Here is a 22,850-nt window from a genome sequence, read left to right on the forward strand (position 1 = left end):
CATTTTTTTTCCCTCTTCGTCACTTATCCGATTATCAATATGATCATAATTTTTATACGCCAATAATTCTATTATTTTTATATAATTGAATTTAAAGCATAGTTGACCGTACTGTCAATGAGAAACGACACACTGTGAATACCTAGTTGAACTCCCTCAGAGAGACAGTTTAAAGCAAGTGAAAGACGCTATTTCTATTCTTTTTTACAGCACCTGTATGTACCGCGCCTTGGGAGATTACGAGTCAATGACTTTGCATCTGATAGCAGATAACACGACAATGCTCTCTTGGAAAATAGACAAAGAAACGCTGTTCTCTTCAGTAAACCTTTTTTTGTTGTTTTAAAAACGCTACGAAGGAATCTGTTTACTTAAATTCATGTCATGTTTGAGCCATATAGATATTCTTACCTGGAACCAATACAGGAATTAAGGTAAAAAATTAGCAAAATCAATTAAGCGTAATAGTTGATCTATTGATTTTTCCACTTCTACTTAGGAGAGAATTACATTCGGTCCTAGTTCTCAGAATCATCCTATATAGCCTCGCCCACGCGTCACCAACAAAGAATTACACAACCCGCGCGACTGCGCGATGTCTATTGCAAAGTTTCCGCGCGTCGAACCAGTTGATTCTACGCTGCCGAGATACATATATAAATACGACAACCTTCCTTTTAAAGGATTTTGCCGTGCTTTTTTCACTATATAATCTTATTCTATTCGATTGACTCTCGGATGCGCCGACACGAAAATGCTTTGTTCACGACACTTCATATTTTAAGGAAATTCTATCGTTTGTAGTACAACCATAATGATTGGTTGAAATTTAAACCATAGAATAAATGTAGAAAAATTCAAATTAGACAAGATTCCTTTCAAATGCGTACAAATGTAGAAGTAACATTCGACTGTGTGTGGAAAAGATTTATCGGTGCAAATCAGTAGACTATTTACTAAGTTATTTACGATCAGTAGCGCGTGGATCAATAATGATCGTCGATTAATTGTATCGCAATAAATCGTTCGATCTGATCAAGATACATAGAAATAAAACTCATGCGTAAGTGGCAAACAAGTAGGATAGAACAATCGAGACATTGACGGTTATAAATGGCAACCTTACGTAAGTTGTTTTTTTTCGCTCATTAGACTAATTAGAAACTCGAATAATGGTAGGACATTGACGGTGAGCGTGCTGTGGCTGCTAGTAGTACATATGATGCTCCCGATTCAAACTTTTCCCGCGTATCCAACTAACGGATACCGCGAAATATATGATCACGAAAGAAGGAAGAGGAATCAGCGTCTGTTACCTGGCATTCTTCGATGTTTTCTTGGTCAAACATCGAAGACTGGTTGCGAGCACATTTGAAAATTCAATATCGTTAAGTATCGCATGACGAGAAAAAAAAAGAAAAAATCGCAGAGACGGCAAAAGGGAGAACGGAAAGGAGTAAAACGGTTATTACGAATTCTGCGGCATGCCGTTGCCAGCAGCGATCGCGCGACCTGGTTTGCGCACCGACTCTAATGTTTATTTATCAAGTTTACGGTTCGTCCTCTTTCCGGCCTAGTTATCGTGTCGCGTTACGGTTGCCGGCGAGTTCCAATCTCAACAATAATCTCCTTTTGTTAACGGAGAATACACGTTATTTTGAATAACATTCGACACACATTCGGTTGGCGAAAACATTTTTGTGGTAGCAAAATGCGGTAATTAACCGTAAGAGAGAAACTCTATAACTCTAATGAAATAATTCCATTTAAGTTGTGCGTTCGCGACAGTTTTTTGGAATTTCGTGTCCTAAATTCTCATACGAAAAAAAACACGATACCATCTAATTGACGTTTCTGCGACCTACGAACGATACGACGAACTTTTCGAAACGAATTTCGTAACAGTGTTGGCTGTAATACCGCCACGGTGAGTTGTCAATTCCCATGTGGGTTGTTTCTATCTCTCTCACGCTATCGGCACCCTATTATTTAACTGTATAATTTCGTCTGTGTTATTCATACTACTCGCTTCTCCGAAACAGAACGTAATGAATGTCATCTCGAATTTATGGTTATAAAATTGTGAAATGGAAGATGATTATTTGAATTATTTTCTGTATTAATAAAATATCGATAACTTATCGATAATTTGATAGGTGCATCTTTACCACAGACGTACCTTAAAAATCATTTCACAAAACTCAAGCTACAACTTTAGTCCGTAGACTTTAGTTTTATTTAATACATTTATCCTAAACCTAATTTATAGATAAAAACTTTTTCATACGAATTTGTAAAAAGAAAACTTCATCGTGTAATAACCTTAGATTTCGCGTTGGTATATTAGCTGAGCATTAGAATTACGTTTTCTACTCTCACGATCAGCTGTGATTCGCATCATACGATTAACATTTTATCGTTGACTGCCGTCAGAACTACCTGACTGGTGTAAATGTACTTAGTGGCAACGAACTTGCTAACCGATCATAATAGTACATTGGGGAGCAATGAGTAATGATCTAGCGTTATCTTCCTAAACGTCCGAACGCTAATACACGTAATTCGCGAAATATCGAAAAATATTTTGCGATAACTCTTGGCGTCTATCGAAACATTCACACAAATAAAAAGTAACGAATGTGAAACTTTTACAGCCTAATACTAAACTGTATTTCTGAAATTGTGCTCGAAAATGATCACCCATTGGTACAGTTACCGATGAAAAGTAATGCGAAATGAAATGAACCGCTTCCAATTATCCAGACCAAATTCTAGTGCAAAGTTCGAATTGTATCTGCTGTACGAAGTCGTACAACATTGCCAGAAAAAATACATACATGCTAGCAGATTTTATGTTCGTCCAAACATTCGTATAGCGTGCTATTCTGATTTTACGGTTTGTCGATAAAATTTAATTAATGAATTCTTTACGCTTGAAACAGAATGTATGAATATGAAATGTGTACATCCTGCCTTTTGTACAACGCTAATTCTGCTAATATGTGATTTCGCGAAACGAATCTTTATTCAGTAGTCGAGAGATCCGTATGACAAAAGCAATATTTAGAATATATAATTACCTACTGTCACGTTTGTCACGAGACCAGCTTATAACTGGTGCCTATTTAATCTTAATATATATTTTAATCGGTTCACGGGCAGCAGTCGTTCGAAATCGACAGGAAGTTTAAATTCTTGAGGTCGCCTAAGAAAAAAGAGGGCCGCGTATACGAGATAAACATGATGCAAACGCCAATCGACACGAGCTTACGCATGCGAGGGAACGGAATTTTGAAAGTCAATGAGTCTGTGCGATACTACTTCCGTTTGTAACTACAGAAGAGAAAAGTCCATTGAATAAGTGAATAAGTAGTAGCCTGTTGAAGGATCGTACAATGGAAAACCCGTTAATACGATTCTGCGTTCGTCACGGTAGCCCAAATACATTGCACCAAATACTTGATGCATCGTTAAATACCAGGAACTTGGCACTGATCGCCACTGAGATTTTACGCGATTTTACGCGATTTTACGCGATTTTACGCGATTTTACGCGATTTTACGCGATTTTACGCGTGGAAACAAAAAAAAGAGCAACTCTTTCAACCTCTGTTGTTGTTTAATCGAAAGAAAAATATCTGAAGAGAACCAAATCTTTTTCGTGACGAAAGCTTCGCAAAGAGAGTTTACGAGTTTACAATTTTGCTCTTTGTTTCGCGCCAGTAAGGAGGTATTTCATAAAAACAGGATGTGGTTAAATAGAGGAAATATAACGTTAAGTTTAATCGTAGATTGGCTTCAATAGCAATCTTGCCATTGGACTCTGTTCTTTACGCAGTGTACAAATCCCTGTTAGATATACTTTCTGATATATAAATTTGAAATTATATAACGAGGACGATATGGTTATGACAATAATAATAATAGGTGTAGTATTACATATAGAAACGTGTCACGTATAAAACTTCAAGTCGTATTTTAAACGCGGAAAGAGTTAGAAATCGCAAGAAACCACCGTTAACAGTCATACATACATATACTTCGGTATTAATTGCACGCGTACAGCTCCTATTCAATTATCTATTACCGCAGCGAGCGTGTGTTCACCTCGTAAGCACGATCTTTTTATTAATGGCCACTGCCATATGTACGGAACACCTGCGATGACTAACAGTACCGTACAGCCAACTATAATACGACGAGATTATATTCGCGCAACTGAAATATTTCACAGGAACGTCAAGCCTGTTCTATTCAATCTCTCTCGCACGCAAGCGTGGCTATACTGGCTATACTTACTATGCTATCTAGTTAAAAGAAAATTTTCGTTTATTAGCTAATTCAGTTTGTCAAGACTAGAAGAAAGGTAGAAATATAGTTGGTGCACGAGCAATTTTACAACAGTTCGTATTCTCATCCTAACAGCGATCGGTTGAATAACACGAAGTAATACCTAAAGATGTTTCATTTCGGTGTATACTGAAGGATAATAATAATGAGGAATAAAACTTGAGCAAGCCGTAAAGAATTACCTGACTTCCCCATAGGAGGTTGACCAAGTCTACTAAACCACTTGAGAAATCTCCTGGCCGTTGTGGCTGCAGGTGGTCTGCATCCTTCGAGTATGACAACGCCATTATTATTATTGTTGTTGTTGTTGTTATGGTTGTTGTTATTGTTAGAGGGTGGACGTTCAGACGGCGATGCTCTGCTATAAGGCGACATCCAAGCTGTGGTGGTGCTTTGGATAGTGGCACCCTTGACGGTAGTGATAGAACTGGTTATTTTGGCCGGGTGCGGCACCCAGTCTTCCGAAGCGACAGGCATTTGTCTCGTCCTCTCGTCGGACGAGTCGAAAACGAACCCACAAAATGGGAAAGTCATTCAAAGGTTTGCTCCCTCTCGTAAAGTAGGATCGTTCTGGTTACACGGAACTTGACCAGCTCCTGCTACATCGCGTCTATGCACGAGGCTATGTAGGCGCTACGCGGCGTGAGCCCACGAACCGGACGCGCGATCACGAAATTACTCCTCGAAATTACTCCTCCAAATTACACCTCGTGCACAACTCTTTCCGTACTGCTCCCTTTGTCTCTGCGCCTCTCCTTTTCCCTTCGACTTCCGTAATTAGTAATCAGCACCGATTACAACCGCGGATGCTTCCTTCGAACTCGGCCAGCGAGTTTCTGTTGGAGTCCGCGAGAAAGAGAACGCTCGCGCTCGGCCAGAGTTTCGCGGTCGACGCTTCCAGCGTTATCTATGCTGCTCGGATGTTTGCTTTAGTAGCTAACAGTCACGTGCTTCCCTTAACTTGTTGCGCAGACTGCGACCACTTACTCGCTTTTTCCGTATTCCAGCCGCGTCACGTTGTCAAGCGATCGATTCCAAGACAGCGCACAAGCCGATCACCTACTCGTACGTGTTTCGTAAGACGATTTCGATCAGACTCGAGCCACGATTTTCTCCGAGTTTCTACTTATCGTTCCTTATGGGCACGGTATGGAGGGAAAAATATCACCCTGACTGGATCGAGATCGCTCCCTCGCTTTCCTCCTTTGCTATATTCCTCCCTCGCCTTATTCTTACAGAGAAAGAAAGACAGACGATCTAATCGATTTATTTGGTACGTTACAAGGTACTTCGTTCTGGTTGCAGGCTTCCTACATAATACTACGCTACCATGGAATGGTCATCCAGGTTTCGAGAAGAGTTTCACAGCATGCTCGAAAGCTACGATTGGCGAAAGCTCGAATCGGCTCGTGATTCAACGATTTTCCAATTATCGTTGCCCTTCCACGTCACGCGAAGAAACACCGACAGCTTAGGTACTTCCTTCAGTAGGATTATTGCACTTTGTCCTACTTGGCTCGATTCGATCCAGGCTCGATTAACGGTTTCTCGTGGACCACTGCGGAAATTTCTGTCTAGATCCTCACGGACGACGAGAATTATCCAAACTTTCTCACCGAGAGTGACGCGAAGAGCGAACAACAACCGAAGTAGCTTCTTCTCTCGGTATCTCGTATCCTCCGATTGCACAAACGTTTCGGGACTAGACCGTCGGCAGCCCGTTTCGAGGTCGAGGTTGATCTTCTCTCGTTCTTGTGTCGCTGATGGTTGCTCGGTCGGTCACGTAGTTGCCGCATTATCCGCGCTTCGTCGCGCTGTCGTCGTCAACGACTATCCTCGCCGTCCTCGTCTTCGACGTCGACGTCGACGTGCACGGTTCATTCGGCTCCGACAACGCTACAGCCGAGCATATCATACCTTATTCTTACTTATCTTTCGCGACAACTTCCACACACAGTTTTTGCGACTTCTTACCGACGACCTCTAACAGAATCTCCCGGCTAGCGAGTGATTCGATTTCGACGAAGGGAATTCTCACCGCACGCGCACTGATATTTTCACTGACAATGAGAAACACAACTTGCTGAGAATTTCGCGCGAAACATGGTCGGTTTACCGTTGGAAAAACCATTCGTTTAACCCATGTTGAGAAGCGTCGGGAAGGAACTTTTCCATTGCACGATTCCACTCACGATCGACTGAAACGGAATCGAAACGGAATCGAAACGGAATCGAAACGGAATCGAAACGAAGCTGAGAGGAACGGCTAAAGTGGGAAGCGATAAGGAGAACGTCAGCGATGGATCGCGATCGCAACCGCGCGCGTTCCTCGATCCAACGACAAACTCCAACTGCCACCGACCGCTTCTCTCGACGCTGCTGTCTCTGCCAACTTGCTTCTCCTCTGCCGCTCTCCACGCTCTACCGGTAGTTTTCCTTCTTCGTTCTCCTCTAGGCCTCCCTCTTTCTCTCCTGTTTAGTTCGCGCGCGCGTTCCGTGTATCCGTGCACGCGTATACACCTTTGCCGTCACCGACGCCCGCGTTGCCACACTGCCTGTATACTCTTAACGTTGCCGTATTGCCAACCCCTCCCCCCCACCGTACCGCTACTTTTCCTTCGTTCGGTCAACTCCCTCTCGCACTCGCTACTTCGTAATCGTTTCTTTATCTTCTCTTTCCGTCTTCCTCACTCTTGGGCGGAGTTTGAAATCTTTTATGTGTACACGAGGTATCGGGAAACTGGTACTCGAACCCCGAAACAGATGATTCTGATGTGAAACGAGATTACGTAGTAAATGTTACCTCTTTTCGATTTTTGTGGAACCGGAACAAGTAGCTTTCAAACTTAGGGAGCTGTACGTACATACGAGTATTATAAATGTTAATAGATTGTCGTAGTAAGTGGAGCTCAACTGCAAACAAAGTGAATCCTTACTCAAGGAGAAGTTGACATTGCAAAATAATGCATTTACGGTGCTAATCAATTCTGAAGGTTTAAAGTAAGCGTTTTAAGTAATGGATTTTTGATGTTTCAGTGGAAGCTTTTATGTAGTGGACACATCCAGTAGCGCGAGGGTATTGTTAACTATAAATAAGTGATATTTGGTATTATCGTTTGTTTTGCTTACACAAAACCTATCTGATGCTTTATTGTGGTCATGATAGATAAAGTTGTTACAATTGACTTTGGCTTACGATTACAGCAGGACCTACGCAACCGTATCTTATTCCAAAACTATATCATCCTCAATTAATTGCTAACGTTTCGTATACACTCGTTGCAAGGTTTCTTAAGTTCGTCATACCTTATGTACTTTTTTTATGCTGACGCGTTTCTACTTTGTGATAACGTACATGGTGTGTAGACATACCGTGGAGACGCGATTTCAAGTGGATGAACGTAGATAGGCGGAAGTGAAAAAAGGTGAGCGAAAGAGAGTAGCCAAGCGTTTCGCATCCACCTCAGCTGACACACCGTCTGAATGATAAAAACGCGACTTGTACGAGTAGCAAATAACGTGACGACCCACGACCACCCTCAACTACTCTTACCCTGACACAAGGGTAAGCATGTACCTATTTATTTATTTATTTATTTATCCGCGTCGTCTGTTCGTACGATGCTCCAACGCGTTTCCGCTCGATTCTTACGCACCTGGCCTTTTCGATCTCACAAAGACATTGTGGAACCTTGGCATAATAAAACCTTGGTGAACGAACACAAAAAATGCATCAGATAGAATTGCAAAGATAACTTTATTCTGTTCGTACACGAACTTGAGAAGTACGGAATTGAAATTCTTTAAAATCGGAGTAAACCTGAACTTATAAGGAAAAAATGTCGTAAAATATACGGCAGTGAGCGTGATAACACGAGGCAAAGTGACTCACAAACTCTCTAGCACAAAGATTAAAATGATGCAACATTTAAAAGAGAAGGAAAACTTTGGGTGTTAAAAAATAGGTACATTTTGGTTTGAACTAGTAGAGATCAGAGCATTGTGCTAGTTCTTCGCTAACTATTCTCTTAAATAAGAAATAGGTTGAAAACTTTCAAGTTTACTTCTTCCCAACAAAGAATATCTTTCATTGTATAATGAAAAATATAATTACTTGTTTTCAAAAATTTCGCAAACTCCACCTGAGATTTCTTTCAACAATCGACGAAACATCGTTTATGTTGGAAATGGAAAGTCGTTGTATTTATTATTCGAGCGAGGAGCGTAACCGGCCGCTCTAAAGACGAAGTAAAAACAGAAAGCGTGTCCGATCGAGTTCAGTGAGACTTCACGCCTCTTTCCGCACCTTCTTCTTATATTCGTCCAATTTTTACTTGTAAAAGTTGTTGTAAAAGAACTACTTACAGATTTCACTTATTTCTTTCAAATTTATTTATTATGTGGAAATTTGAGTTACAATATTATTTCAAAAAACTCGGCACAAACTTGGCGAGACAATCTTGTCTGATATTTAATACATGAACAATAATGCTCACGTAAGCAACTGGTTTTATATGCCACATTGTTACTATTCGTCTCAAATTATACATTTACATATCAATCGTTTAATATAAATGTTTAGAAACGTGACTGTTAAATGTTGCTTTATGAAACAGTAGCAGCATTGAAAGATGAGCTACCTTGGAAAAAGATCGAGATCAGAGTTATCAGAGGAACTTGTATGTATCGTCGGTCGGGAGACCGAAAATATTTGTTATCTGTTATGTTTTTTCATCATTCAGATGCATTCATCATGACAATATTTCATGGGGTACGTAGAACTTTGTAGAAAATTGCTAATTGCCGGCAATCGAATCGCTACCTAAGTACTATTAAAACGTGTACTTTCGAATAAACTGTGAAAGAAGAGGTAGGTATGGCTTGCAACAAAGACACTACTGTTGGTGATCGTACAGTTGTTAAATGAAATTACGTTTCCCGGTTCTCCAACAAGAGGTCTCGAGAGCGACGATAAGTGTTCGTTATTAGACATGTTTGCTTAAAGAGACGGCGGAATCTAGATGTCTAGAGTCCGGATCGTTGATCGGCGTCATCGTTCAGGAGCCACGACTAGCAAAGAGATTCCAGTAATTAATCGTAAAACGGTTGAACACTAGCACCGTACTCTCCGTGGTAAAAATAGAGGCGCCACCGAGGATTCCGTAACGGGCGTCTGTTATGCAACGCATTAGGGACAGTGCCCTCCGTGTGCAAATTCTTCAGAAACGGAAGTTTCTACTCGTCTAAGTCTCTGTTAAGAACCCACAGTAATAATAATTCTAAATCCATTAGAAGACCCATTTTCAACATATGTTGAGGGGGGACTAGGATAAAGTGAAAATTAAATTGAACACTAGTCAGTCAGTCAGTCAACAGGTACATATCCTGTCTGTATTACGTATGTCACGTTTTTACCTTATTGCCTTTTTCTATAAATCTCATCTAGTTACATCTGCTTAGCATCAAACCCACATATTTTGCTTTTAATCCCACACGACGAAGATGAGAGGACTCTGGCAACAATAAAATCGATTAGTCGATAGTGCAATACTTTCTTTAGTTTTCACACGCAGGAAAGTAATCTGTTAAGATATAGCAAAATAAGACCTGCTCATAGCTTCAATTATCACAAGGAAATGGATGTGCAGCATTCTGCATGAGTGAGTACAAATATTCGTCGAAAAAAGTGAAGTTTTAATTGAAGGCAATTCCAAAGGAAATTCTTTCGCAAACTGTCGAAGAACTTAACGAAATGCTTTTGATAAAAAGAACCGCATTCATCGAGGTTACTCGTGAAGGGTTTTTCATTTGGCAGGATACGATAGCAAATACCGCAAGATTGAAGTAGGACACGTTGGCACTCAGATTGATAAAAAAAATTGTTGAAGGAAGAACGATGTGAAGATTGCAAGAGAACAGCTCTCAACCACGCGGCTTCCGTTCGATCTTTCTGGCTCCTCGCACGACTCGAAAAAATCTTCGTCAACATCGGTGATCATTAAAATACACACTTGACCTAGAATACCTATAGGTGGAACGAATACGAAGACGAGGTTACAGGAGGCTCGGGGGACGAAGACGAAAAATCAGGATGACAGAGAGGAATGCTTTGCTGGCAACGGTTCAAAACGCAGTCTGACCCTAACTGAAATACTGCAGTGCTCCGCTACGTGTCGCATACCAGGTGAAAATGTTGCGGAACTGTTAGCTTACCAACCAGGAATATATCGAATAATCTACAGTATAAGAAATTAGCATAGTACTTTCCCTACAGGATTCATTTAAATATCAACAGCGCAAATGCGTTACTTATATTCACTGATCCACTCAACACTGTTGTACTCCGTTTAATCAGCTGAATGTATCCAGGATCGTATTACATACATACATATATATTGTTCCGAAAACAATTTGCAACTAAAGGTATATACTTATTGCTTAAAAAGCTACAAATTTTAGGTCCTCAAAGAAGCTATCCGCAAAAGAATAATTAGAGTCCCTCTCTTAATGAACACAGGATGCTCTAAATATTAGAATTCGATTTTTTGGAATATGTACGGTTACTGAATAAACATCAAAGTCAATTAATCAATTGCATACGATTTAATGATTTCCCGTATCTGACAAACTGCTATAATTAGAGAAGATTGTAGGATGCTCGATGATTTGCACCGAGTAGTGGATCATTTTTGTGGAGGAAGAGAACGAACCGGTAGAGTGACCGTGTAAATACATCCAAGCAGGATTTCCACTCTAATAACGTTATACACAGTCGGGACGTGCGTAACAAACAATGGCGATAGGTGCAACAATGCCATGCAACGTTGAACGCGTTTCAACGATTTTCCTGAAACGTGCTACGATTTCGGAGAAAATGCTTCGTTGATCGACTTCGAAAGGTACCTACGTTACCAACGGATAATAATCTCCAGTGCATTCGATCGAGTCTCACGTGACCCTTCTCCTTTTCGTTTTAAATCGAAGTACATACATACACTGTTGACAAATCCGATCCGAGTGACTGTACCTATTGCGTTTGCCACACTTCGTTAGCTATCTATCTCCACGATCGTAGAAAGTTCGTCGAAATAATTGAGCCGACAATACGTGCTTTCAACAACAATATTATTTCCAACCACTGACAACGAATTAGAAGCTAATAGCATTTCTGCGGGCAATTAGCTGCGTACAATCAGATGCTGACAAGATTATTCTAAACAGAATATCATGGGAATACTTTCGGCGGAAGATCAATTTATTTCTAAGGGCGGAAACTGTTCACGAAGAAAGTCGTTTCCGCGTGAAAGATTTCCAGGAAACTGTACGCTTTCCATTTCTGCCACAAAAGTTGCGGAGACAATCGTTGTTATGCAAGAAATTGCGCATGGTGCAGCATCTGGTAGAATTTTTCCTTGCGATTACTTCCTTCCTTCCGTTCCTTCAAGAGCTAGATATATCGCGAAACATCCCGCACGTCGTGGAAAAAATGGAAAACAGGGAAACTGAGAAAAACCGAGGAAACACGTTTTACTCGACTATAATGTAACAATAAATCTGTGGTTAAATGGAACTTGTTTAAACTGTCAGTGTCACGATCGACATGTATAGGTAAATGAAACGTACCTATCTACATACGCATGACGAAAATAGAAAATATGCTTACTCTTCGAATGAGCATCAAAATAAACGAGACGCGTGGTAACCGAAGCAGTTAAGTGGTGATAAGGGCTCGTCAGTTATCGAGCGCTTATTACAAGGGCCTGTCCCAGAGCGAATGGGTTCAATTCGGTATGCGCAACAGGATCGTTACTCCTTTTAGAAGTGATATGAACTTCTGAGTGCAGCGTGCAGATGTAACTTATAAATTTGCACGATTTTCTACTCAAACAATCGAAGCAGCTAAAGAGAAGGTATTACAAGTTTTTCTTCTGCAAGCGAGGATATCTGAGATAGATGTATCGTTAGCGACAGTGCCACTTCAGAAACGCCATTATGAAGACACCGTTGTTCCTTGATACGGAAGAAAGAAGTACCGTATGTCATTGTGGAAAAAGCGAAAGAATAACCAAATAGGTGAACAGCCATCGGAGCCTCTCTTATTCTCGAAAGTAGACACACACCTAGTTTGTTTCTTTTTTCTTCAAGTTTTATGGAACAGTTAAGAGCAAAACGCGAAAGAGTAGGTTTTGCCAAAAGAAATAAACGAAATAGATAATATTAGAAAATTTGAAATGACTATCTTCTTTTGGAAAAGTTTCGCGACATGTCTTTAAATTCCGCGCATCTTACTTCCACTGACGAGCAATCACGCTGACATTATAACGAGTACTTCGATCGATAAACGATTACGAAAATGATCACGCGGTAGACCAAGTAATTTTCAATTGATTCGTTGAAAAAATCTAGGGGTCTGGCAACGATCGTTCTGTTAGTCACGTCTGTGCGGCTGGGCAAGCAGCGATAAGATTAATTTACTTGTTTATCTTCTCTTCTGAGAAAATACTAAGCAGAAGAAAACGTTTACTTAGTATAGGATGTATGTTTTGTAATGTACGCATTGAAAACCATAATCATTTTTGAAATTTCATCCATTTTCGTGAGGCTAAGAAAATGAATGTTGATTGCAATATCGTTACTCAACATACTTCGACAACGTGCTAACTGAATCTGTATTCTATTGCAACGCGCAACATTACTACGTTAACTAGCAGAAGTTTAAGATAATTTTAGTCTGGCGTCAAGTTTTCTTCCACAATTAGGCCACACCGCTGTCTATTCGTAGTAGTTTACGGCGAGTTATCTCTGACTGCGAAGTACCATCCCATTTGCAATGCCATCGCGCTCGACTGTGCATGTCGATGAAGGATAAAACCTCGAACCAACGCAAAAGATATTTACAACTGCAAACAACTACCAAATCCTTTCACAAATTTCAATTTTGAAGCTTAAATCAATTCTAAGAATTACTTTTAAACGTGCCTCTAACGTTAATGGGCAACAGAAAAATGAGAATGTTTGAAATACGATTTCATAAGCACTTACATTATTAATGTAAAAATAGTCCCATTGACGGTGACTCACTCTGCGCCATGACACACGTTAAAGATTTGAACGAAAATGCGATTTTCTTTTGCGTAGACGCCTAAGCAAGATCCAAGATACAAAGGATACTAAACTTATTCCAAACCTGTTGGCGTTCAACGGTTTCTAAGTACACGCCTTTTTTGCCGGATGTTACAGATGTGTACGTCGAATTTCATACATTCAAACGTTAAAACATGATCGATTTTTCGAAAACGAACATACACTTGCACGTTTCTCATAAAACGTAAAACTTTGTAATGCTTAGCAGAGTAAAAGTAATTGGACTATATTCACTTCTGAATGGTAAGGGAAATTTGAAAAAACGCGAGTATTATCGAGGGAAAAGCGGTAACATTCTCTGATATAAGCGCAGCGGAGCACGGAAAGGATAGGGATCGTTAAGTTGGCAACGGTGATCGTTGGGTGAGAAGTGGCAGCACACAGCTCTGTCGCATCGGAAGTTTTCGTAGTGCTTCCGTGCCGACATAATTAAACGGATTAACGAGCGCACATTTTACTTTTCAACTACGTTCCAAGTTAAAACGCGAGAATGCGCAAGGTTAACGCGAACAGCGATCAACGTCAATCGCGAATCCGGAAGGGAACTATTCGAAACGTTCACATATTCGTTTTCGTACCCACTTACTACATCATTACCCCAGTAATTTGTAAATAAATTGTCGCAAAAAAAAAATGGCTGAATCGAAACGCAAGGATTGAAACATTTACGTTAAACGCATTTGACCGCGTATTTAAGTTATTAACAATTCTTCGGTCTTCCAAATTTCAACATATATTTAGATTAAATGATAAAGAGCTATTTTGAACAGCCTAACCACGTTTTGGAAACGCTTTGGAGAATCATGGATCAACGAGAAGTTCTGTCTGACGAGAAAGTTACAGCTTAAGCACGTACCTTCTTGATTGGGGTTGTTAACGTTAGGATTAGGATGTGAAGTCAAAGAGGACGGCGTCTCATCCTCGGCGACGCCCATCGTTGTTCCTGCTGTTTGCTGATGATGCGTCTCCACTTCTGTAGCCTCTTCGCACCTGTGTCAAAAGAGAAATGTTGCAGGCTTGGACAAACTCTACGCGATACAATTTATGTTGCATCTTAAAAAGGATGGAAACATTCAGTAACGATGCGTAACTATTATCAGTACTACTTGAAATGTTTGTGTTTATCAATGCGAAGAGTGAGAATAGCGGTTTTAGGAAAAAGCAACTTTCTGAATCCCTATTCATGAAATAAAAATACAAAAGGAGTGGAAGACAGTTTGTTAAGATTGTTAAGGTAAGAAAAATGTAAGACCGAGCGATGAAAGGAGCATTTGCTTTACAATTTACAGACAGGTAGGATATTTCTGGATATTTGCGGTTTGTCGCAAGAGAACGGTTTTTGACCGATCAGTTTCATATCTTCGCAAATAGAAAGTGCTTACGTAGGAGTTCATGTTGGTTACTGACAGTAGCAGAGTCAAGGACCCAATGCGACTCTAGCGAAAAACAAACGAACAAACAAACAAGTGTCCATATGAAATATAATTTCCGTATCTTAGGAAAGTAAATTCGAATAAGCATTCAACCATAAAGACTTCCTAAAATTTTCCCAATATCACATTGAAAATACGTTTCATTCATTTGTTTGAATTATTCCTCTACTCAATAATAAATGCATACATTTCAAATTCTCATATAGATTTCGGTGAGACTTTTCCAAAAGTCGGTCATCAAATTAGGTTCAAGCGCGAGACCTTGTTTCACGGACAAGTGTAGCATAGATGCAATTGAAACACAAGGGAAACGGCACACGTAAAATCTGCAGCGTATCTGTTGCGAAGTATGTAAACACTTGAGTTGACTGTTAAACTTACCTTCCACAATAGGATTGTTCGAAAACTGCATTACACAACGCGATAAGCATTAAGTCAACCACAAACCTTCTTTCGAACAATAAAGCCATCTTCCCCTTTTTAAGAAACTATCTTCTTTCCGCAGTGCTATCGTCTATTACGATTGAGCAAGAACTATTATTCAAGAATACAGCAAGGTAGGAATTTCTATCAAAAACTAAAATACAAAAGTTGCAAGAAACTTTTTCCTTCCACTAAGTAAGATGTAAAATGATTGATGATTGAACGTCGTTTCGCTCGAGATATCATGGTACAAAGTTCGAGTCTTGGGCAAGCAACGTTCGACTCGGAGGCAATTTGTTACCCAGAAAATACGAAGCGCGATGTTTGTAAGCTGTAAATTGGCGCGCGATGCGCTCGGCGAAATGGAGAAGAGGATATCGCGGCGTCTATAACGGTATATTGACCTCCGATGCCGATTGTCGTAAACATGTATTCTATATCTCGCACGCGACTGCTTGGCGTATTTCAGCTATCGCATCGCGACAGTATTCTACTTCGAAGACGAAGCGCACTTCGCCATCGGTCGGCTTCGACGGTGTCGCTTTGTATTTGGATGAACAACTTGTCTCTTCTTCAAAATACAATTGTTTCAGCCAAACCGAATTTTGCCAAACCGATGTTCGAAACTGGACAGCTCAACTGCCGTTCTCTAAGCGAGGACGGTAAGAACGACATTAAGAGGGAATAATGGAATCACACTCAAGAAGGTGGAACGATAAGGATACGCGTGGCCCTCGAAGAAGATGAAGCTATTGGGACGCGAAGGGCGCAGAGAATAGCTGGTGTACGAATGAAGGACAAGGCTCAGACTTAAGATCCAAGTGAATCTATTTGAGTGGAGGGTGAGGTTATCATTTATTCGCAACGTGGCATCTCGGATTCGCCTGTTTGTTGGTTAGTTCGTAAGCTGAACAGACTTGTCAGAGCGTAGCACCGTAGTAAAACAGGCTCCGTCGGTTCGAGCGAGGAGACTCGGGTCGTTTCTCCTTCGGCCAACGACCGTCTGTCCGTTCGTTCGTCTCTCTACTCTTTACTCTTTACCTTACTCGTAAGTTCGAGCGACGTCGTCGACGCCGCTGCCGCTGCCGCGCCGCCGCGCCGCCGCGCCGTTCCCTGTAGATAAATGCCACGCTCACCGGCTAAACTCCTACATACGTCCGAATCGTACATCTTCTCCGAGAAGTGCTGGAAACGTGCAACGGATCCTAATCGATTTCGCTCAGGAAAATAAAGTTCAACTTCAAACAGCGCGGGTTTCGAGTTTCAGTTTCTACAATTCTGTAGAATCCGCAAGTAAAGTGCTTCGAAACTTAAGCGAATGAACTGATCGAAATTCGTCGGTAGGACTATACAACCCTTTACGACCCTTCCTCTCGACCCTACTCCCAGCAACTCTAACAACACTTTGACTGGCATGTCCCCTATGCATAGGCGACAATTTTTACATGATTCTGAATAACGTTAACTTACACGGTTATGAATTTATGAATAACACTAATAGAAAATTGCAACAGCTACTGGAACTAATACAAAAAGGAATACTAATTTTTGGTAAACAAATATCGATTCAATCGTTGAAATAGTAACGCCAGAAACGCATTATGTGTGAGTGAATTAACTAACACATTGATTAACCTTCGTTTTAGAATAACTTGTAAGTATATTTCTTATGAAAATTTCAAAAATTAAAAATTCAAATTAATACCAATAACACACTTACACTTACTACATACTGTTATTTGATAATTGTGATAAGGTATTTCAATTTGTTAACCTCTGATACAATTTCGAGACGATTCGAGAAAATCGATTTATACATGTATATGTAAGTGTCTAGCACGTTGGTATGCAATGCATAGCAATGTAATGTTATAAAAAAAATATATTCTTGCGAAGCTACTGATAAATTATATCGCAATAGAAAGAAAATCTGTCGAATCATTTGTCGCGTTATGTACATGTTGTATAAACATTTAGAAAATCTACATATACGTAATATTGATGTGCAGATATTCGAAATCGATTATTTACCCCGAAAACGAATTCTTATAAAAAAGAAAATGTACTTATTTACTCCACATGTTTCATTTATATTTTTCATACAATCAACCCCTTTCCCCCTTGTTTTACGTATTCTAAACCTGTACGTGTCTAAAGGAATGTCAAAGAGGCAGGAGGACGAATATATCAGAGCGAAATTTGATGTACTAAGATCGGCGAGTTTCACAAACGAATTCAATGATTAGCGAGGAAATAGAAATAGGCGTTCGATGTCATGCGCAACGGGTTACGTTTCAAATACTCGGTTAGATAAAGCAATTCGAGAAGACAAAGATCAGTTAACAATAAGCAAGGTTTCTAGGCAGAGCAAGAGCTTTACGAATTGATGAATAAAAGGGAGGAAGGAACGAAAGGCGATTCGGAAAAAGTTTGAAAAGAGAGGAAGACCGGTTTCACGCGGGTTCCTCTGTCATGATATTTGTCGTAGGTATGCGGACAAAGGTATACACGTATATACAACGCGATACCGCGATAAACTGTGTAGAGTAGTATGCGTAGAAAGAGGCGTGCGCGCGTCACCGCGAGCGTACATACATAAAGGGATCGTGCAAGAGCGATGGAAATGAACTGTTGTTTACACAATAGTTTCTGCTCGTTACATGTATGTATATCGACATTCTTCCATACCGTCCGCGAAGACAGTGTTTGCCACGGTGTCTTACGCTCGATGGAGAGCCGCCGCTGGCAACCAAACCCTTTCTTGTCCTTTCGCCATAATTTCCCCGTGAAAGCCGACTCGCAAAAACCGTCTACGTTCGAAGGCACACCGTACTCACATCTTAATACGCGACTCCTTCTTGAAACTGCATTCGTAGGCCCGTAGTACGTTCGATGCTCGCACGATACAGAGAATTCGTGTCAACTCTCTGACACTCTCCGAAGTTACACCCGATCTTTCGATACTCCACTGTACTCTCCACTCACTCACTACCGTGCTCCCCTCAGCCCAGGAGAACAAGATAGGTGATACACTCGCGAGCTACGGACCTACCAAGTTACCAGCTACACCAGCTACCGTGTCCCGAGTAGCTCTCGATCAGTTCACGATGTCCGTTTTTCGCGCCGACAACTCTTTTCACTTTTCGCTCCTCGTACACTCGATTTATCACCGATCTGCGCCAACCGACCGATCCCTCGCTTATCGAATCGCTTCCAACCCCTCCTTTAAATACAATCGCGGCTCGATTCCCAACGAATCCGTCTATATACGAACCGTGAAAATTGTGAAAACGATGAGATATTGACAAATACGTCGCGGCGTCGCGACACCGTCGACTACATTTCACTCGGCCACCAGATGGCGTCACGCTGCAATTCGCTCATTGTCTTTTAACTCGCTCAAATAAGGCTTTTTCATTTTTCAACCGATTCTAAATTCAATTTCCTTCCACGTCAATTTCAAATATCTTACCAATCAAACCAGACTAAAAGCCGTTTCATTTCTCTCAAACCTCATAATTATCATACTCTCTCTCTCGTTTATTTTTATCAGACAAAATACGATAACATTTCTTATGCATTTTAATAATAATTAATCAGTTGGGAAAACGTCTCTTTTAGAACAAGTAGAATTTGTAATTTAGTTATCGACTATTGTTCAAAAGATATTCGATGTGAGAATATGCGATTTACAAAAATAAATGCTACGAATTAATACTAATACAGCAACTTTTCCAAATTTCATAATCGATCTTTTAGTTATTAATTATTATCTACGCAACAGTTTCATTCTGAATAGATATATCAATTTCTAACGAACTGATGTTGTACAGTTTATTACTCAGTTCCTTTTAACAATAACTTCTCGTATATGGACTAAATATGAATGGACGAAAAACACATACATTAAGCTACTACTATAAACAATTATAAACATTCTTTAGCTCGATATTAATATCATATAAAACATCCTTAAAGAACAATTTTATAGGGAGCACGTATTAAAATATATGGCGGGAATATTTAAGAAATCGAAGTTAACAGTATTATCTCTGGAATTTAGTTGACGTCATAAAATTCAGCAAAGTTGTTATTCTTTTATACTCAACTTTCAACATTTTTTTCTCATTGATTCGACAAATTGCTTGTGTTAAATAAATACTGAGGTTAACATTTTTTTATTGTTACGTCTGTGTACATTACATATAGTACACTAAGTACAGTATTTATTCTAACCTCCAACCTTTTGACTTTATTACAGATTTGTAAATAAATGCAGAAGTATTTAGTACTCTCAAAGTATTTCAGGAGTATTTTCACTTCAATCTACTTGTACAATGGATAACATATTTGGAAAAGAAGATTCTGGGAATGAAAGCGAACATATAGATGTAGACGACAAGGAAGAAAAGGATAATACTTCCCAAATTTCTGGATTTAAAGATGTGGAATCAATGGACGTCGATAATATACAAGTGAAAGTACGAATTTCAAAGTTTTCAATGTTATTATTCTTACTTTCTTTTATTTACAGTTCATTTAAATAATCATTTGCTACACTAGGTAGAATCAGATGCATTGAGTTCTCAATCTCAATCTGATGTAGAAGATGTAGGCTCTAATACATTGTGTACAGTGGTGGATGACCAAATGGAAATTGTTAAACATGAAATTGAGAATAAAGAAGACGAGCAAACCGCTGAAGATATATTTGGGAATGATATAGTATTACCACATGCGAATCCAATTAATGTTAAAGAAAGAAGAGAAAGCAAAGAAAAAAGTAAGAAAGAATTGGAGGAAGAAGAAAGAGAGAAAATGCAGTATGTAATTAATCCTCCTAGTATTATGTTATTTTGTAGACATACTAATATTTATTTTTCAACAGGGTATTGGTTTCAAATTTTACGGAAGATCAGTTGGATAGGTATGAAATGTACAGAAGAGCTGCATTTCCAAAAGCAGCTATAAAGAGGGTAAGAATAACTGCAACGTCACTGTACTTTTTAACAAATGCATTTTATATGTATTTTCTGTTTTTAGATAATGCAAACCATAACAGGTTGTTCTGTTTCACAAAATGTAGTCATTGCAATGTCTGGTATTGCGAAAGTATTTGTAGGAGAAATTGTAGAAGAAGGTATAACTTCAGTCTGCCTTTATCGCTTTAAACCTTATAGTTATTATTTATTGTAAATATTATTTTATTCGCCAAACTCTATTTTTGTACAAAGCTCTCGACGTGATGGAAGCGCACCAAGAAACAGGACCATTACAACCAAAACATTTAAGAGAGGCAGTTAGAAGATTAAGGCTTCAAGGACAAATTCCAAATGGTCGCGCTCATAAAGCATTTTTTAGATTATGAGTCTGTCTTAATTATGCAAAATTGTGCTTTCATTTTTAGAAAAAGTGTTTTCAATCATCTTAAAGAATATCAAGAATCCGTTTATTCTGCCAATGATATATTTTCATAATTAATGAGATATATCATACTTAATATCTTTAGCTATAATTACATTTTTTTATGTCTTCATTCACCTTATTTAATGGTTTTTATGTAGGTATTATACGTGTATAAATCAACGTTATCGTAAGCCGTCATTTTACACAATATTCATACATCTATTACTTTCTATTATTTATCTTTTAAGTCGAACAAAATTTTTATTATTCGCATTTAAATAATAGTAAGTGAATATAAGAATTGTAAATATAAAATAAAATCGTTTCATAATACGATGTTTTTTCTCGGAATAACTTGAATATATTCAATGTTCTCATAAAAATTACATATACTATAGAATTTCAAAGATATTTTTGCTACATTGACTTTAACCAATTTTTCGTTTCTACTCATAAATCCTATTGAATTGCAACTGAGATATTCAAGAATTTTAACATGACATGCAATTATTATCTGCGTTAGTATTAACACATTGTTTTGGTTGCATTTTTCCAGAAGAATTCGATAACGCAGTCAATTATAAAAATATGTATGACTCCAGATTCAGGAGAAATATGTTAAAATGTAATCCATATATTTCGGTATTTAATGTGAACAAGTACAGATATTTACAAGTTAGTTATTGCACACGTTCGGAATGTTATAATATCAATTTAATACACTGGATAAAATCTAACTAATAAGCATCATAATAGAACGATACAAGCTTGTCTATAATACCGAAATTACATCCACGCGTCTGTTCCTTGAAGGCCTTACGGAATTTCGAACATTATCATCGAAAATTGCTTAGTTATCCAGAAAAAGATATTCGAAGAGACTTTATGACGAGTGAACGGTATCTTAAAACTCAGTCACATAAAAAAGAACAGAGTTCTTTTGCGAAGAGAAATGAAAAGGATATCGAACTTCGTAAGTGTATTTATTGTTAAATAAGTATATGTATGTAATGGTTATATTGTATACTTCATCGTAAAAAGTTATATAATTTTCAAAACGGTGTAGATAATGAAATATGGGACGAATGGGGTAATTGGAGTACATGTAGTGTTTCTTGTGGAAGTGGACGACGAGTTCGGTGGCGTCATTGTTTAGCAGAAAATTGTACAAAGGGATTAAAAAAGGCACAGATAAAAACTTGTCGGTTAAAAGATTGTGATTCTAATCCTATTCTCCACTGGCTTGGTATTAAGCACTAACTTATAGTTATAGTTATAGTTGATAAGCCGATTCCTCTGTGTATTTGAAGTTTAAAGTTTTAAATAAATAATACATCTAAAATTTCAAACCTCGTTTTTAAAAGTGTTATGCGATTGCATTTACGTATTTACGTACATACATATGTACATACATACATATGTCGTAAATTTCTATCGAATTTGAATTGTGGCAATATTTGTAAAAAGAAACTATCAGATAGTTTCACTCGATTATATATACTTTTATTTGAAGTTATGATTAAAAAGCCTGTAGATCCATTGATGCGAATTAAGTTGTTAATCATTTTTTTTCTCATTACAGAATCTTTGTCTATTCTAGAGCATAATAATTTTTTTAGCAATACATCTTGTTCTGGTCAAAAAGCGTCATTAGTATTTAATATCGAAAACGTACCAAAAACGAATTTGCAGCATAAGGAGCGGATGTCTTTTATAGACAGTAATGATGAAGCTGATGAAACCGAAGGAGACGAAAAGAATGAACAAATCAACATAAAATATAAGAAAGGTTTGGAATTATTCAAAATGTATTTTATTTTCTATTCGAACAAATATAAATGTACGACAATGCATTTTACATGTATTTTTGTAAACTATAGTACTGATTCAAGACATCATTGGTCAATTTTTTGCATGGAAACTAATCATGATTAAACTTAATATTTAAATATAAAATAGTTAATGTATTAACAACATATTTAAATACATGTGATAGTAAATTGTAGAATTATATAAACATTTAACCTCTTCTAACAATAACAGTTTCAAGGGGACAAGTAATAATTCCACATCTTATAAAATTTGTTTAGGAAG

General features: G+C 38.6%; 3 protein-coding genes and 1 long non-coding RNA gene across 8 annotated transcripts in view; 2 read left to right on the plus strand and 2 right to left on the minus strand.

The window, feature by feature from the left end:
* Trc (Serine/threonine-protein kinase tricornered) overlaps nucleotides 1-18,318 on the minus strand; it is a 45,206-nt gene extending 26,888 nt beyond the window's left edge. Inside the window, exons 1-2 of one of the 3 annotated variants that reach the window (XM_076374629.1) lie at nucleotides 18,188-18,318; nucleotides 14,351-14,484 (exon numbers count right to left, since the gene is read on the minus strand). In XM_076374629.1, coding sequence (XP_076230744.1) covers nucleotides 14,351-14,484; nucleotides 18,188-18,189 — 136 coding nt within the window. In that variant the 5' untranslated portion in view covers nucleotides 18,190-18,318. Of the gene's footprint in view, nucleotides 1-4,532; nucleotides 5,560-14,350; nucleotides 14,485-18,038; nucleotides 18,153-18,187 lie in introns of those variants that run through there. The other 2 variants (XM_076374631.1, XM_076374627.1) reach the window with 2 other exon arrangements.
* LOC143176954 (uncharacterized) lies at nucleotides 6,109-6,481 on the minus strand. Its single transcript, XR_013001513.1, has 2 exons — nucleotides 6,325-6,481; nucleotides 6,109-6,246 (listed from the first exon to the last, which is right to left on the minus strand). It is a non-coding gene; the product is annotated as an uncharacterized LOC143176954 (long non-coding RNA).
* Taf11 (TATA-box binding protein associated factor 11) lies at nucleotides 17,913-21,628 on the plus strand. 3 transcript variants are annotated; one of them, XM_076374636.1, is made up of 6 exons: nucleotides 17,913-18,012; nucleotides 19,612-19,831; nucleotides 19,914-20,173; nucleotides 20,239-20,326; nucleotides 20,394-20,490; nucleotides 21,313-21,628. In XM_076374636.1, the coding sequence occupies exons 2-6, from the start codon at nucleotides 19,688-19,690 to the stop codon at nucleotides 21,495-21,497; spliced, it is 774 nt and encodes a 257-aa protein (XP_076230751.1). In that variant the 5' UTR covers nucleotides 17,913-18,012; nucleotides 19,612-19,687; the 3' UTR covers nucleotides 21,498-21,628. The 3 variants fall into 3 exon arrangements, with proteins under 3 accessions (XP_076230751.1, XP_076230750.1, XP_076230752.1); XM_076374635.1 differs by lacking the exon at nucleotides 17,913-18,012 and adding an exon at nucleotides 19,257-19,516; XM_076374637.1 differs by lacking the exons at nucleotides 17,913-18,012; nucleotides 21,313-21,628 and adding exons at nucleotides 19,261-19,516; nucleotides 20,585-21,089.
* LOC143177384 (uncharacterized) lies at nucleotides 21,498-22,691 on the plus strand. The gene is made up of 3 exons (XM_076375257.1): nucleotides 21,498-21,729; nucleotides 21,823-22,002; nucleotides 22,339-22,691. The coding sequence occupies exons 1-3, from the start codon at nucleotides 21,642-21,644 to the stop codon at nucleotides 22,689-22,691; spliced, it is 621 nt and encodes a 206-aa protein (XP_076231372.1). The 5' UTR covers nucleotides 21,498-21,641.
* The last annotated feature ends 159 nt before the right edge of the window (nucleotides 22,692-22,850 follow it).

This window comes from Calliopsis andreniformis, chromosome 3, assembly GCF_051401765.1.
Source record: "Calliopsis andreniformis isolate RMS-2024a chromosome 3, iyCalAndr_principal, whole genome shotgun sequence".
NCBI classification, from domain to species: domain Eukaryota; kingdom Metazoa; phylum Arthropoda; class Insecta; order Hymenoptera; family Andrenidae; genus Calliopsis; species Calliopsis andreniformis.